Below are 14948 nucleotides of genomic sequence, written 5' to 3'. Positions count from 1 at the left end.
AATTTATTTATTTAGTACAATTGCTGTGTACTCGTTCTTTTATTCCGTCTCAATTTATTCGATAAACTGTTATTTATTATTATAAATGGGCAGGTACTTTGCAATATTTTCATAAATATTTCTTTTACATCATTTTTCAGATAGGAAATTAATTGTGTAATTAATATAGTTAATTGTGAGTTCCATTATTGGCTACTGCTGCTGTCGGACTCAGAGGAAGAAGAAAAAATAAAAATAACTAAAATGAAAATAATTTTAAAAAGCGGTCAACGCTAAAGCCCATTTAATATACTTATAAACCTGAGAATTGAACACATAATGAATGGATGACTTAAAGTTATTAGAATTTTATAAAGTCAGAACTGTTTCGCAAATTTCCGTGGCATTTCCCCGAGGTATAATACTAGCTGTTTCATTCCGGAAAATTTCTAGAGGACATAAGATATCTGGGCACCCAAGAACACGTAACGGATCGGCTTCCCCATTTCTTTTGTACAAGATCTGTTGGAAATTTGAAGAGATTAAAACACTGCAGCGGAATGAGACTAATTTCAACAGGAAAAGAAGAGTTTAGATGCTGTTAATAGTTAAGATGCCTTGTTAACAGCAAGTAAATCCCTCCAGCTTTTCTATCAGTGAGCGTTTACCTTCACATAATACTGTTGTTTAATCTCATGCAGTTCCAGGATAATAGCGCTGTTGTAATCAGGAAGGTGAGGCTCGTCGAAATTGTCCAGTGATACGAGTAAACTTCCAATATTTTGATCGTGACCGGACCAGGCAATCAATTTCTTATCTGCTCCTTTGTTTTTCAGGTACTTGTCAATATTTTCGAGCCACATTTTCAGCCACAGACCTTGAGAAAAGAACTTTGGTGAAGGGAAGAGAGAATACGACTTTGCTTTTCAGGGAAAATAAAGTCTGAAATGTAACGACCGTAAAATTCTAAAAACAAGGGTTTTTCTAACTAATTTTTAGTGATTTTTTAATTCTGAATTTCTGGGATTTTTTCTCCAGATTATCGTGAGAAAATCCTGCATTTTAAGAGAGTTCGGGAAAAACACTGCGTCAAAAATAAAAAATTGGTTCCTTTTCTATCAACTGGATGAAACGATTTGGGTGTGATTTCGAGAGGATACAAAATTTTGATAAAAGTTCAAAGATACGAGGTGCAGATAAGCGTGGGCGCCGCCATCTTGCTTGGCTATGAATTCCCTCTGCCGCGAGGAGCTTTAAAGATGGCAGTGCCCCACCTCGCATTTTTAACCATTTTTAAAATTTATTTATTCTCTTCAGATGACCCTCAACTCATTTCATCCGATTCCTATAAAATGAACAAATTTTTAAAGCCATTTTGCAGATTTTTTCATCCCCTTTTGGCTGAGAAACTAAGGCGCAAAGTTTCTTTTACTGTCTAGGCCTTTTGATGTCAGGATCAAGAGTCCTTTTGAACAGAACTGATAACTTGACCGAGTCCTCGATAAATTAGGGACAATCTCCTAGAAAGGAAAAAAAATTTCTTCTTTCCTGAAAATGTCATGATAATAGTAATAATTAAGTTATGAACCTCCTCCAAACTTCTTGAGTTCATCGGTGAACCCTTGTATAACGAAGACCATGGGAGCTTCATCCTTGAGTTTTCCCTCAGGGAAAATACCTTCAGACCACTTGGGTGGCTTCAGACCCACTTCCCACTGCAGAACCATCAATTTAATAGTTAATATCAATTCAATAATTTAAAAAAGGCGTTATGAACTGTTGATTCCCCGAATACCTGAGTTAACAGCGCGACGTAGAGAAAATAAGCCAGTTCATATGTACCATTGTACCCAGCGTGTCGTGATATATACTCGTAGAATTTTTTATTTTCCTCAAGATATTTAACCACCGCAGGCTCTGTCTTCTCGACAATCCTCTGCATTCTTCTGGAATTGTTGCACAGACCGGCAGCGGCAAAATAGAACCAGCTCTCCTCGGCATTTCTAGCCGCATGAATTGGAATTTGTCGCAGTTGGAGGGATTCGCTCCACCTGAACATTAAATTCGATGATAAAAAGAATAAAAAGATTATCATGATTGAAAATTTAGAAAATTAATCAATAATCTCCAACTTTTCATCGGGGTCTGAGGGGAAGAGACCCGTTGCTACCAATCTAGCAGTCACTGTGGTTCGAGGAACCATGCTGGCGAAGAATTTCACTGCATTTTCACTTCCCAACCATTTTCCATAAGCTTGTCGGTAGAATCTTCCTAGTTCGTAAGATCTTGCTTTCCCAATCTAAAAATCAAAGAATGATTCTCAGAAATTTCCAAGATATTCTTTCGATAATTAATAAAAAGAAGAAATACATCCAATATTTTTCATCATATTCTCATCTTGCAGCATCTTGCTAACAATAAATTCCAATTCAGTAACGAAATGGTAAAACGGTTCAAGTCGATTTAGCCCTAGGTTGAGCTTTCGAGGAATATCCACGAATCTAAGGGAGATAACGAAATGTTCGTAATGACCTTTTTTGTAGCCCTCAATTCCCTCTATAAAAAAGGTCTTGACAAAAATTTCATCATCTTTCTTAGATTTCGAGAAATTCATTGAAAACTGGCCAATGGTGAAAATCGACTTGAACCGTTTTACCGCTTCGCTACTGAAATTACAATTTTAATTTTTAATTCCATGAATTTTTGTCATTTGTACATTTGTCAAGGCACCGGCGGGTATCGGATGATGATCTCTCGGTGTGTACGGATTATTCGGATAAAAATTGGTGCGAAATCGTGAAAAATCATCGGGAGTGCGATCTCCGTGACGAAACACAGTCTGAACTAATTGCAATTTTCCGATAGCTTCTCCTCCGTTATGAAGAAGAAACATTATCATACAGGCGATTCTGCAGATATTCATGACCACTGCAGAGTTCGTGCACAAGTTCTTCAGATACTGGCGGTCACTCACTGAAATCGCACGTTTGCGAGTTTTAATCAATCAAGAGAAAGCCACTGATCATATAAGCTATTCCGACGATATATATTTACGTGAGAAATGTGGAAATACCCGCTGCATATCGGTCGGAGGCATGAGAATTAACGAGTGAATAAACAAGTCGGCTGGTGAACTGTATTTGTCATACAGAACACATAAGTTATTCTCATGTTTCCGAGAATGGGATTGGTGGATATTGTTTTCACTGGGGGAATTTTAATGGTTATAATTTAAATCCTTATCGTAAATATTTTATTTTATTCATAAGCCTTAGAATACTAAGGCTTATCAAATTCAAATATGTGATTTTGATCCTTATTGACTGCGATCATTGACGCTAAGGAAAAAAAATTCCACGTGAGCATTACACGGCCTCGAAAGGAAAAAAAATCGTGAAAAATCTTTCGCCATGAATTCTCAGCCGAAGGGGAATGAAGAAATCTGAAGGACAGCTTAAAAAAATTTGTTCATTCTCTAGGAACTGGATGAATAGAGTTGACGGTGATCGACAGATGCTCAATAATTTTTTTAAATGTTCAAATGTACGAGGGTTGCCCCTCTCTCTGTCGGAAGGGGCTTAAATATGGCGGCGCATTCACCTCGCATTTTTCAACATTTCTTAAAATTATTTATCCTCTTCAGATCATTCTCAGCTCGCTTTAGTTGATTCCTATGGAGGGAACAAATCATTTAAACCATTTTTCAGATTTTTCTACGCTTTTTTGGCTGAAAATTCATGATACAAAATTTGTCCGGCATTTGTGTAATGACAGTTGGAGATTGCCACGATTCCAGAATCTCCATCCAGGAGCTAACATGGGAGATAAAATTAATCGTAGAAGCTTCAACTCAAGTTTTAATAATTTTATTGGATATGTGTGTATCGACATGGAGATGGTATTCAGTCTTATTTCATAAAATTAAGCTCCACTGTTGAGTGGATTTACATGAAATATGTCAATTTCTCATTCGATTTTTTAAAATTTTATGCGTCGTTCTATCGTTTCCTATTATTCTAGATTAGAGCAGCTCTCCGCACGCTTTCTTCGGGTCTTCAGGTAGAATTGAAGCGAATTTCTTCTTGAATGTTTCAAATCGGCAAAACAAGTCGTCGCATCCGGAAATGAACAGTGGCTCGAGGTATAAATCTCGTTTGTACAGAATCTGCAAGAAATTTGTGATGATGAGGAACTAATCTTCTCCATGCCGATGTTTAAAACAATCGAGGCATGAACACCTCACCTTGACGTAATACTCTGCATCAATCTGATGCAACTCGAGGATTATAGCACTGTTGTAAGGCGGCACATGAGGCTCGTCGAAAGCTTCTAGAGCAACTAGTAAATCTCCGACGTTTTGATCGTGACCTGACCAGAATAATGCCTTTCGTTTGGGCATTTTTCCAGATATGAAATCCTCGATATTGTCCAGCCACATTTTCAGCCATACACCTTATAAAAAAATTCTCATGTTTAATTGACTATACGAATTGATTTTTCACGAGACTTTTGGTATTTTATCCTTAACTTTTCCTTGCAAAAATTCCGAGAGGTCTAATTCAGAGGTAATTTCCAGCGAATTGTTATTATTTTTGATCACATGTTTTTAAGGCCTCGGAAAAACTTTGCGTCATGAATTTTCAGCCAAAAGGAGATGGAAAAATCTGACCGATAGCTCGAAAAATTGGTTTTTGCTCTAGAAACTAGAGCACGACACGTGTTGAATGTAACAGGTGACAGGTGTAGGTGCCGCCATCTTGCTGGGATACCCCTTCCTCTGTCGGAAGACGCTTCAAAGATGGCCGCACCTCAACCTCGCATTTTTAAACATTTTTAAAAATGATAAATCCTCTTCAGATTATCTGCAACTCCCTCTAGCCGTTTTCTGTGGAGTGAACCAATTATTTAATCCATTTCTCAGATTTCTCCATCCCCTTTCGGCTGAGAATTCATGGCGCAAAGTTTTTCCCGCATTTCAAGGCAATTTTGACTATTAATCAGTTTTCAATAAATATCTCGGTATCTAAGGCAAATAGCAAAAATTTTGTTATAACCTTTTTTATAGCACTTAATTGGCTCTACAAAAAAGGTTATTATGAAAATTTCGCTATCTCCCTTAGATTCGGAGATATTCTTCGAAGACTTTGAAAACTCATAATTAATGAAGTAATGAACCTGCGCCGATTTTCTTCAATTCATCATTGAGTCCCCGTATCCTGAAGGCTTGTCCAGCTGCGTTTTTGAGCTTTCCCTCGGGCATGAGACCCTGCGTCCACTGGGGGGCTGCAAGACCCATTTCTATCTACACGCGAAATATTAGTTGTCAATTATGATCCTTCCCTGATAATGTATTATCTTGGAAATGTACCTCGGCGGTGATGGTGACATAAAGTATGTAAGCAAGCTCGTATGTACCATTCATCCCAGCATGTTTGGATATAAATTCGTAGAACTCTCTATTATTCTCGAGATATTTCATCAATTCAGGATCTGTTTTCTCCGCGAGCTCCTGTTGCTTCTTGTGATTACTACAGAGGCCTACCGACGAGAAATAAAACCAGGCGTCGTCTATTGATGGAGCCGATTTTAGGGGGATTGGCTGCCAGTCGAAGGCGTTATTCCATCTATTGAGAAGATGTAATAAAGATTTTACCTATTTATAATTTACAATGTGGAATTACTGAATATTAAAAATACGTAATTAGGATGTTCCACGGGAGTTTCAATAAGAAAAATTATGGAACAATGGTCGATTTATTTGACCTGAGAAGAAATAAAAGGGAAAAATTTATACTTTTCTTGAAGCTGCGGTGGATAAAGACCGCTCGCCACCAACTGACCAGACATTTTCGTTCGGTCCGCATGACTGCTGAAGAATCTTACGATATCCGGATGTATGCTATCCCCCAAGAATTTGTCGTACCTCTGACGGAAGAAGGTTCCCAGATCAAAAGCCCCGTTTTTCCCCGTCTGAGAACGAACATCTCGTTTTCATAAAGCTGTAATCAATTCTTTGAGAATTATTTAGGAGATTATTAGTATTTTACATTGGTCAGTCCTCCATTGGGCACCGGATACCAATCCTTCGAGCTGTAGGGATCGGTCGGGTACCACTCAGGGAGGAAATCAGGAGTGCGATCCCCGTGACGAAAGACCGCCTGAAGAAATTTCAATTCGCCTTTGGACTGGCTCTCCACAATCAGAAAAAATAATACAACACAAGTGGATAATAAAACACTAGTATTCATTATGAATAACGAACAGTTGGAGTATTAGTTTCCGCAATTATGTTCATTTATCAACTGATAGGGAAAATTATCGGGAGCTAGAGTCGGTTATCTCTCGGTGGAATCATAAAACCCCCCAATTTGTGCAAGGATTTTCGTACTCAGGGTTAACTGTCACTCGTCAGAGATTTCCAGCATCACACGTGTGTCATGCTGAATGAGTAGCGAATGTTGACATTTGATAACAAATTCGGGGGATTAGATCTCCTGAGACATCTCATACTGAAATATATTTTAAATGCATTTTAGTTAAACCCCTCGCTGACGATAATGAGATAAGCATTAAAGCAAATATTGGTTGGGTTTCAGGGGAAATACGAGCGTGTTCTAAATTTATGAAGACGTCTGCTTTGAAATATCGATGCCAGACGCATCAATAACACTTTTATGAAGGATTTATCGACTACAAATCAATTTTCGAGGGGAATAAACAAAAATAAAAATTAAGGAGTCCGTTGACACGAGAATGCGAATTGAAATTTGCCCGTGCACACGGGGGGAGACGGAAGTAGCCGAGAGACTCCGATCGCAGTTGACGGAATGTAAACATGGCGAATCGCACGGTTAAGGACGCAAAGTCAATTCGAGGGACTAATCCTCAATATTTAGTGGAGAAAATCATAAGATCACGTATTTACGATTCTAAATACTGGAAGGAGGAATGTTTCGCTCTGACTGCGGAATTGTTAGTTGATAAGGCCATGGAGTTGAGGTGAGGGGTCATTCTAACCTCAATATTTGTTGGCATGTCTCTATTTCTCATGACCAATTGATTATTTAATAATTTTTTCATAATGAAGTCGAAATTTCCACATTCAATCGTCAATAACTCAAGATCAGCAGAGTGAAATTAAAATTTTTTTTTTTCATTTTGGAGGAAATTGTTTAGGCTTCAAAATGAGACCTGACTCACCCCAATCGCTTCATTTTGTCAGAATATATTCGTCATTCAAGAACTTTCATTTTACCTCCCCATTTCCCATCTCATTTTCTGTAGCAAAAATAACTTGAATAATTAATTAAATAAACTTCTCCTTAATTGATTAATTTACTCGACAGATACATCGGTGGTGTGTTCGGTGGAAACGTCAAGCCGACCCCCTTCATCTGCCTCATCCTAAAGATGCTGCAAATTCAGCCAGAGAAGGATATCATAGTGGAGTTTATAAAGAACGAGGAATTCAAGTACGTGCGTGCCCTGGGTGCCCTTTACATGAGACTCACTGGGACATCATTGGATTGTTACAAGTACCTGGAGCCCCTGTTCAACGACAATCGAAAATTACGACAGCAGAATAAACAGGGGCAGTTTGAGCTCATCCACATGGACGAATTCATCGACAATCTGCTGAGAGAAGAGAGAAGTTGCGACGTAATTCTCCCTAGAATACAAAAGAGACACGTTCTGGAGGAGAATAACGAGCTGGAGGCCAAAGTATCAGCCCTCGAGGACGACATGGACGATGGGATGGAGACCTCGGAGGACGAGGAGGTCCCACCGTCCAAGGAAGAAATCCGAAAACGAGGGGATGATTATGAGAGGGATCTGAAACGCCACAGGGACCGTGACAAGAGGCACTCGAGGTCTGAGAAGAAATCTGAACGAGAGAAGGCGAGGTCCAGGAGTCGAGAGAGGGAGAGGGATCGCAGGGAGAGGAAGAGGAGTAAATCACCTAGGTCTTATTCCTCTCATAAGGATAAGGAGAGGGACAAGGATCGACACAGGAGGGACGACAGGGAGAGGGATAGGGAGAGGAGACGCGATCGAGATCGCAATAGGCATTGATCTCAATGGATCTACAATTGATATAATTTTTTTTAATTTTCATCACTGTACATAACATAACAGAATTATTCTTCCGGATGTGGTACGATTGTACGTTAATAAAGTTTTTCATCGAATTATTGAATTCAATATTTGTTTTGCCCAAATTGTCACATGGTTCAGGATAACTATTTGTTGTCACAGACGTATCGAAAGTGAGGCTCCTCCAGAATTATTGGGCCAATAAAATTCAAGTATTTTCCAAGTATTCAAGTATTAGCCGCTTCATGTTGAGGAATTTTTCAATATGAAAATAATTCCACATTCACTCAATTTCAATTATTGACTTTTATCACTTTATATAACATAACTGAATATTTATTCAGATATAATACAATAGTAAAATGTATTGATTCATTATTTACATGAAATCATTGAATCACATCTATTTTCTCATTAATTTCAATTCTCAATTGTGTGCAATTGCAATTGATTGAACTTTTTACATATCAAACTGCACCAAAAATGTGATTAATTATTTACATCAAATCATTGATTTCAATCCTCATTTTCTCACTTGGATCACCCAGATAATGAGCAGAGTAGAGGCATGGAATTATTTTTTGTTCATTGAGAATGTCTTCTAGGGTTTATTTAGAATGTCGGTGAGTTGAGGATGAACAGTCTGTCCTCCTCCTTCTTGATCCACTTGAGGAGCTTGCTGACTGCATTTATGGCGTCTGGTTTCGTTACTAGGGGCTCAAACGTTACGTACAATTCAAATCCAGAAGTCACCTGGGGAAAGCAAAACGTTCATCAGTCTCAATTCTCTCAGTTTCGTTTGATTTCGGTATTTACCCATGCGAGCATTGTCTCCTTATCCAACTGCTGGAATATTAGTTTCAGTGGACGACTGGGGGCATGTAGGCGATGATGGAGGCACTGGTACAACCCCAATAATCTACAAAACCAAAATAATTAAATCATTAAAGTGAATTTCTTGCTGAATACTTTCTCCTCTCAATGTACCTCTCAATTTCCTCATCCTTGACATAAGGTGGTTGAAAGCCAGGACTCCAGAACTGTGCAGTGCTCCTGCACTTGTAAAGCACATGGCGCATCTCAGGCAGTCCAATCTCTCCCGTAGTAACAGAGACTCGATTCATCGACTCATTGATGGCCTCCAAGCAATTAGTTCTCCTCAATCTCTCCACTATCTTCTGTTTCGCCTCTGACAACGTCGAGAAGACATCCCTGTCGACAGTGAGGAGTAGCAGACAGGCTTGACAGTCCTCAGCCAGATAAGACACATGTGCATGCATGAATCCATTGGAGTCGAACTTGGGTAGGCAGATTGGTGTCCAGCCCTCGGCAGTCTTAAAAGACTCAGAACTATCAATGAGATTCTGAATTAAATGCAAGTCTGCTGGATGAATGAAGAACTTCTTCATCCTCACGAGAGTAACGAGCTGATTGTTGGCTAATAAAATAGCGAAAACGAGATTTTTTATTTTCCCACAGGTCTGAACAATGGTCTGAGTGATGGAGTCCCTCATGGATGGGAGCAGGGGAAGGCACTTGACGGCCCCCAGGAAAAACGCTGGCTCCCTGTCCATAAAATTCAGCAAATGATCAATCAACCTCTCGCTGCCAGTCAATAATCTCCTCAGATCAAAGTTTCTCCTCTGGTCGTAGACTCTCGTGAGTTGTGACTGAGTCAGAACGAAGAGAATCTGATTGTACACATATGTCAGCTGTAAAACCAGCTGGGGAACACTCTCCAGAGTCTTGGATACTGCCACCAGGATCAGGGGTCCCTTCAACAGAAATACGAAATTAGTGTCTCCAGCGTGGACCGATCTGATCATGTCATTTCCAGCCTGGACGAAGGACACGAGCGCCTGCATCACTCCCATAACAGTAACGAGTTTGTCCTCTGGACTGTGCCTGGAGTAAACTGGCTTTCCAGCCTGACTCAGCACGAATATGTGCTTCTTCTGGGCCAGCCACTTTTTGCATCTCAAGGGGTCAGTGTCCAGGTTGCACTGGTTCAGTTCATTCGTCGTCTCGTCGACGTCAGACTCGTCCAGGGAGGGATTACCCTTGAGTTTCATGAGGTTAATCTCACTGTTCTCTCCTTTGGATAATTTTATTTTGTCTCCTGGGGGATGAGCCTCAGTGTCTTTGTGTCTGTCGTCGATGCTGCTGCTCATCTCTTGCTCGTACTCCTCGAAGCTGTCAGTCGTCACCAGCATCGTCTCTGTGGATGCTCCAGGCTCGATCCCCGGCTCCACGATCCCATCGTCCACAGTCGCTGCCTCTGATGCCATCTCTGATTGTCAATTCACTTGATTAAAGTACTAGGTTTCAAGATTTTGTTTTGTAATCATCACTGTCAGCGCAAATGGTTCTCCTGTGATGGTCTGCCTCAAGTTATCAGTTTCATTATCACTTCACTGAGGTTTTCGGCACATAATTTGGGGAGATTCTTCTGATTATTAATTGGTTTTGGTGATTAGGGGATTAACGAGGGATTTATTATCTTCTCCACATGGTTATGTTCTCTAGGATGATTATTATTAGATGATGCACTTATTTATTTGTTTGTTGTTCTAATCTCATAAATCATTTTGGAGTAATTATTGTCAGAGATAGGAGGAACTAGTGGGATTTCCTCACTTTGGCAGTACTGAATTGCGAGTGTCATCGATTCTCATGAACCGCAATGGATTTGGTTGACGACAAGTTTGGAGCTGCCTTTCGCCAATACAACACAGATAGAATATGTCAAGAATCTAGTGATGGCGGCGTTATTGAAGGTTAGTTGTCATTTTTATTAAAAATCGAAATGTTAATAATTTTATTTGGGTTTTGTGCGGATGTTTTGGTGCGTTGAATTGGATTCGGGGTGAGAACGACGGGTTTCGGGTCTGCAAAGAATATTTTTGGGGGTTTTAGGGATGTTTGAGGAGTACATCTCATGTTTTTGAGGCATGAGAAATTTCGTATTCTTTACGTCTTAATTTTAGAATTTTTTATTCACTCGGAATTGAGGAAATTTTTGGGGTGTTATTTTTTGGTTTCAGGATGATTGACTGCACGAAAATTTTGGTAATTTTTGGGTCATTTGGCGAATTGTCAGGTGATCCGAAGGACAACATGAAACCGGGATTCCGGTGTGCCAGGATTTTGAATGATTTCAGTTATTTATTTGGAAATTTCAAAGTTCGTTTGTCATTTCTATTAAAAACTGACATGTTAACAATTTTATTTAGGTTTTGTGTGGATATTTTCATGCGTAGAATTGAATTTGGGGTGAGCACGACGGGTCTTGGGTCTCACGAGATTATTTTTGGGAATTTAATAGGTGTTTGAGGAGTGCATTCCACGTGTTTAAGTAATTAACAGCTTGATTTCAGGATTTTTTATTCATTTATTATACTTGAGGATTTTTAAGAAATATTGAGATGATGATGATAATTTCGAGGTCTTCACTCATTAAATTAATTTCAGTACAAAAATGAAGCTTCGTTTTTTTTCTAATCATCAACATCAGGCACCAAGAATCTCATAAAAATATTTAGACAATTCTAATAATTACCCAACAGGATAGAGGTCAGATACCATTCGAGGAAAAATGGCCATCGATGCGACCAATAATCCTGAAGCTCCTGAAGCAAGAGCCAGTGACGCAGGCAGAATGGCAGGATTTATTCTACTCCGTCCACTTGGTCTGCATGTGGGACGAGAAAGGAGCCCTGAAGATGAAGGACGCCCTCAGGGAGGACATAATGGATTTCATTCAGCAGGCGCAGCAGCGAGTGCTGGCCCACCAGGAGGAGCAAGCCCTGTTGAAAGCTTACATCGCAGAATGGAGGAAATTCTTCACGCAGTGTAACTACCTGCCGACCCCCTTTCGCCAGCTGGAGATGTCTCTAGCTGGGAAAACAGCGTCGAGTATACAGAAGAGGAATCCGGCCGAGGAGAGTATCGTTAAGAAGCTTATGTTAGATAGTTGGAACCAGAGTATATTCAATGACATCAAGAAGCGCCTGCAGGACTCAGCGATGAGGCTCGTGAGAGCTGAGAGGAATGGAGAGGCCTTTGATTCACAACTGGTGATTGGGGTCAGGGAGTCGTACGTCAATCTCTCGGCAAACGTTGGCGACAAACTCCAGATTTACAGGGAGAATTTCGAAGCTGCATACATCGAGTCCACAGAGCAATTCTACTGCGTCAAAGCCCCCGAACAATTACAGGCTTATGGGGTGGAAAGTTACATGAAGTACGCTGAAACTAAACTACGGGAGGAGGAGTTGAGAGCCCAGAAATACCTCGAGCCCAACTGCACGAGTGTCCAATTACTGACAGAGTGTTGCGTCAGGGTCCTGGTGGCGGCCTTCAAGAGTCCCATCCTCGCCGAGTGCCCCAGGATGATCAGAGACCATCAAACAGCGAAACTTCGACTGATGCTCAAACTCATGGATCGAGTCACCGATGGCGTTGGACCTATGCTGAAGGACCTCGAAGATCACATATCGAGTGCTGGTCTTGCTGACATGATGGCAGCTGTCGACGTCATCACCCAGGACTCGGAGAAATACGTCGAACGTCTGCTGGATCTCTTCAGGAGATTCTCGGCACTGGTGAAAGAGGCTTTCGATGATGATCCCAGGTTTTTAACTGTTCGTGATAAAGCTTATAAACTCGTCGTCAATGACTCGACGGTCTTTCGACTGGAATTACCGTCCAAGAGTTCTGGCTCATCTGCCGCTGTTGGTGGTAAACCAAACAATAATAATAATGGTCAACCGGAGTCAAAGTGCCCGGAGTTGTTGGCTAATTACTGTGATATGCTTCTCAGGAAGACACCACTTAGTAAGAAACTTACGTCTGATGAGATTGAGAGTAAACTCCGCGATGTTCTTCTCGTGTTGAAATATGTGCAGAACAAGGATGTCTTCATGCGTTATCATAAGGCTCATTTGACGAGGAGATTGATACTGGACACATCGGCTGATTCTGAGAAGGAGGAGAACATGGTGGAGTGGCTGAGGGAAGTGGGAATGCCAGCCGATTATGTCAATAAACTCGCGAGGATGTTTCAGGATATCAAAGTGTCTCAGGATCTGAATCAGCAGTTCAAGGAGCAGTGCAGGGCCACCATTGCAGACAGCATTAACATCAAGATATTGAATGCTGGGGCCTGGGCGAGGAGCAACGAGAGGGTCACTGTTAGCTTACCACTTCAACTGGAGGATTACATCCCTGAGGTTGAGGAGTTTTACAAGAAGAAACACAGTGGGAGGAAGCTACAGTGGTACCATCACATGTCCAATGGCACCATCACTTTTGCCAATCAGGTGGGGAGGTTCGATATCGATGTTACGACCTTTCAAATGGCTGTTCTCTTCGCCTGGAATCAACGACCACTCGAGAGAATATCCTACGAAAATCTGAGATTAGCTACGGAATTACCGGATCCTGAGTTGAGGAGGACTTTGTGGTCACTGTGTGCATTTCCCAAGCTCAAGAGACAGTTGATTCTGGTGGATCCACCTGCCTGCAGTCCCAAGGATTTTACGCATGATACTAGGTTCTGGGTCAATCAGGAATTTGCTATTGTGTAAGTTTCTGGGTAAATCAGGAAATGCCAATTTAATGTTACTCTTCTAAAAATTACCAGTCAACTATCCACGAAATTTGAATTTTCTACTAACAGCATTAATTATTTCACAGGAAAAATGGAAAAATCCAGAAACGAGGGAAGATCAATCTCATCGGGAGACTGCAACTGTCAACTGAACGCAGCAAAGAGGAGGATAATCAGTGCATCGTGCAGCTGAGAATATTAAGGGTTCAGGTAAAGTATTTAAGAAGAATTTCAAGAGAAGTGTCTTGAGAAATTTCTATTCAATGTCTTGGATTTTTCTACTCAACAGGAGGCGATAATAATAATTCTGAAGATGAGGAAAACCATAAATAATGCCCAACTCCAGACAGAACTGATCGACATCCTGAAGAATATGTTTTTACCGAGCAAGAAAATGATCAAAGAGCAAATTGAATGGCTGATAGAGCACAAATACATAAAACGACATGATGACGATATAAATACATTCGTCTACGTGGCATAACCCGAGATCTCGAGATTGTGTATGTTCCTCTTCCGTTTCATCAATTGATGTCATGTATATTTTTATAAAAAATCCTAAGATTTCTACCATTTTTTTTTTTCATTACCAACGAAGAGAAAATCAAGAGTAATCAAATGAAATCTATATTAAACTGATGGCCTAGGGAATAACAATTTGAAACAGAAATCATGTGATTATTGGACAGTTTAAAATTCTCAAAATGTCTTCAAACAAAATATAAATATTAAAAGTAAATAGTTTAGTGTCCAATGGATGAAGTCAGATAGGGAAAATCTTGTATAAAGCCTTCAATAATATTTCAATGATTTAATTAAGCGTGTAACGTGTACAAGTTTAAACATCATTGATTAAACAGAATAACATTTTTCAAATTTTCGTTTTCAAATGTCTTATTATTGACTCAATACATCCTTTGCATTTCTTTATCCATTTAAGTTTGATTCTTGGGATGATTTATTTTTTTATACACATTGTTTAGTTAAACCACCTAGGCCAGTACACACGAATGGCGTCTGAGCATCAAAGCACATCGTAAATGATAAACTTCATCTTTTAAGTACTCCGTTATTCGAATATTTCTTCTTTGTACTGTCAGATTTACATGATACGATATAGTTTTAACTGGCTTTTAAGCACTCTGAGAGAAATTTTTAAAAAAATCTATAAAATCAAATAGCTTTACAAAAACAAACAAGTAGTCTAGTAACTTTGGCATCACTATTTATCGTGAATTAAATCATTATCGTTTGATCTGCCTCA

At 39.9% G+C, this 14948-nt stretch overlaps 5 protein-coding genes across 5 annotated transcripts; 2 read left to right on the top strand and 3 right to left on the bottom strand.

Annotated features, from left to right (window-relative positions):
- Nucleotides 1-283: 283 nt before the first annotated feature.
- On the bottom strand, nucleotides 284-2872 carry LOC107045794 (venom acid phosphatase Acph-1). Its single transcript, XM_015268149.2, has 6 exons — nucleotides 2696-2872; nucleotides 2112-2278; nucleotides 1775-2030; nucleotides 1568-1694; nucleotides 648-901; nucleotides 284-501 (listed from the first exon to the last, which is right to left on the bottom strand). The coding sequence occupies exons 1-6, from the start codon at nucleotides 2870-2872 to the stop codon at nucleotides 349-351; spliced, it is 1134 nt and encodes a 377-aa protein (XP_015123635.1). The 3' UTR covers nucleotides 284-348.
- A 957-nt stretch (nucleotides 2873-3829) lies between these two features.
- On the bottom strand, nucleotides 3830-6264 carry LOC107045796 (venom acid phosphatase Acph-1). The gene is made up of 6 exons (XM_015268151.1): nucleotides 6027-6264; nucleotides 5774-5949; nucleotides 5348-5603; nucleotides 5155-5281; nucleotides 4223-4431; nucleotides 3830-4144 (listed from the first exon to the last, which is right to left on the bottom strand). The coding sequence occupies exons 1-6, from the start codon at nucleotides 6225-6227 to the stop codon at nucleotides 4001-4003; spliced, it is 1113 nt and encodes a 370-aa protein (XP_015123637.1). The 5' UTR covers nucleotides 6228-6264; the 3' UTR covers nucleotides 3830-4000.
- A 535-nt stretch (nucleotides 6265-6799) lies between these two features.
- On the top strand, nucleotides 6800-8168 carry LOC107045826 (pre-mRNA-splicing factor 38A). Its single transcript, XM_015268204.1, has 2 exons — nucleotides 6800-6978; nucleotides 7326-8168. The coding sequence occupies exons 1-2, from the start codon at nucleotides 6815-6817 to the stop codon at nucleotides 8050-8052; spliced, it is 891 nt and encodes a 296-aa protein (XP_015123690.1). The 5' UTR covers nucleotides 6800-6814; the 3' UTR covers nucleotides 8053-8168.
- A 196-nt stretch (nucleotides 8169-8364) lies between these two features.
- LOC107045825 (vacuolar fusion protein MON1 homolog A) lies at nucleotides 8365-10786 on the bottom strand. The gene is made up of 3 exons (XM_015268202.2): nucleotides 9061-10786; nucleotides 8890-8992; nucleotides 8365-8826 (listed from the first exon to the last, which is right to left on the bottom strand). Exons 1-3 carry the CDS (start codon nucleotides 10359-10361, stop codon nucleotides 8686-8688), a joined length of 1545 nt encoding a protein of 514 aa, XP_015123688.1. The 5' UTR covers nucleotides 10362-10786; the 3' UTR covers nucleotides 8365-8685.
- LOC107045824 (cullin-5) lies at nucleotides 10644-14564 on the top strand. The gene is made up of 4 exons (XM_015268201.2): nucleotides 10644-10850; nucleotides 11640-13657; nucleotides 13771-13894; nucleotides 13974-14564. The coding sequence occupies exons 1-4, from the start codon at nucleotides 10833-10835 to the stop codon at nucleotides 14166-14168; spliced, it is 2355 nt and encodes a 784-aa protein (XP_015123687.1). The 5' UTR covers nucleotides 10644-10832; the 3' UTR covers nucleotides 14169-14564.
- Nucleotides 14565-14948: the final 384 nt, after the last annotated feature.

The sequence above is a fragment of the Diachasma alloeum genome, unplaced genomic scaffold, assembly GCF_001412515.2.
Source record: "Diachasma alloeum isolate Michigan unplaced genomic scaffold, Dall2.0 Dall_scaffold_01086, whole genome shotgun sequence".
Taxonomy (NCBI): domain Eukaryota; kingdom Metazoa; phylum Arthropoda; class Insecta; order Hymenoptera; family Braconidae; genus Diachasma; species Diachasma alloeum.
The sequence above is the reverse complement of the archived record's forward strand: the minus strand, read 5'-3'. Positions and strand labels throughout refer to the sequence as shown.

Excerpts from the sequence above, each read along its gene's own strand:
- LOC107045794 (XM_015268149.2), bottom strand. The coding sequence starts at position 2,872 with ATGTTTCTTCTTCATAACGGAGGAGAAGCTATCGGAAAATTGCAATTA. Across the intron at positions 2,031-2,111 it reads CCCTCAGACCCCGATGAAAA|GTGGAGCGAATCCCTCCAAC; the intron begins GTTGGAGATTAT and ends TTTAATGTTCAG. Across the intron at positions 902-1,567 it reads ACTCAAGAAGTTTGGAGGAG|CAAAGTCGTATTCTCTCTTC; the intron begins GTTCATAACTTA and ends TTCCCTGAAAAG.
- LOC107045796 (XM_015268151.1), bottom strand. The coding sequence starts at position 6,227 with ATGAATACTAGTGTTTTATTATCCACTTGTGTTGTATTATTTTTTCTG. Across the intron at positions 5,604-5,773 it reads CCACCGCAGCTTCAAGAAAA|ATGGAATAACGCCTTCGACT; the intron begins GTATAAATTTTT and ends TCTTCTCAATAG. Across the intron at positions 4,432-5,154 it reads ATTGAAGAAAATCGGCGCAG|GTGTATGGCTGAAAATGTGG; the intron begins GTTCATTACTTC and ends TTTTTTTATAAG.
- LOC107045826 (XM_015268204.1), top strand. The coding sequence starts at position 6,815 with ATGGCGAATCGCACGGTTAAGGACGCAAAGTCAATTCGAGGGACTAAT. Across the intron at positions 6,979-7,325 it reads GATAAGGCCATGGAGTTGAG|ATACATCGGTGGTGTGTTCG; the intron begins GTGAGGGGTCAT and ends TTTACTCGACAG.
- LOC107045825 (XM_015268202.2), bottom strand. The coding sequence starts at position 10,361 with ATGGCATCAGAGGCAGCGACTGTGGACGATGGGATCGTGGAGCCGGGG. Across the intron at positions 8,993-9,060 it reads AAGGATGAGGAAATTGAGAG|ATTATTGGGGTTGTACCAGT; the intron begins GTACATTGAGAG and ends TTGGTTTTGTAG. Across the intron at positions 8,827-8,889 it reads AGGAGACAATGCTCGCATGG|GTGACTTCTGGATTTGAATT; the intron begins GTAAATACCGAA and ends TGCTTTCCCCAG.
- LOC107045824 (XM_015268201.2), top strand. Across the intron at positions 13,658-13,770 it reads AATCAGGAATTTGCTATTGT|GAAAAATGGAAAAATCCAGA; the intron begins GTAAGTTTCTGG and ends ATTATTTCACAG. Across the intron at positions 13,895-13,973 it reads TGAGAATATTAAGGGTTCAG|GAGGCGATAATAATAATTCT; the intron begins GTAAAGTATTTA and ends TCTACTCAACAG.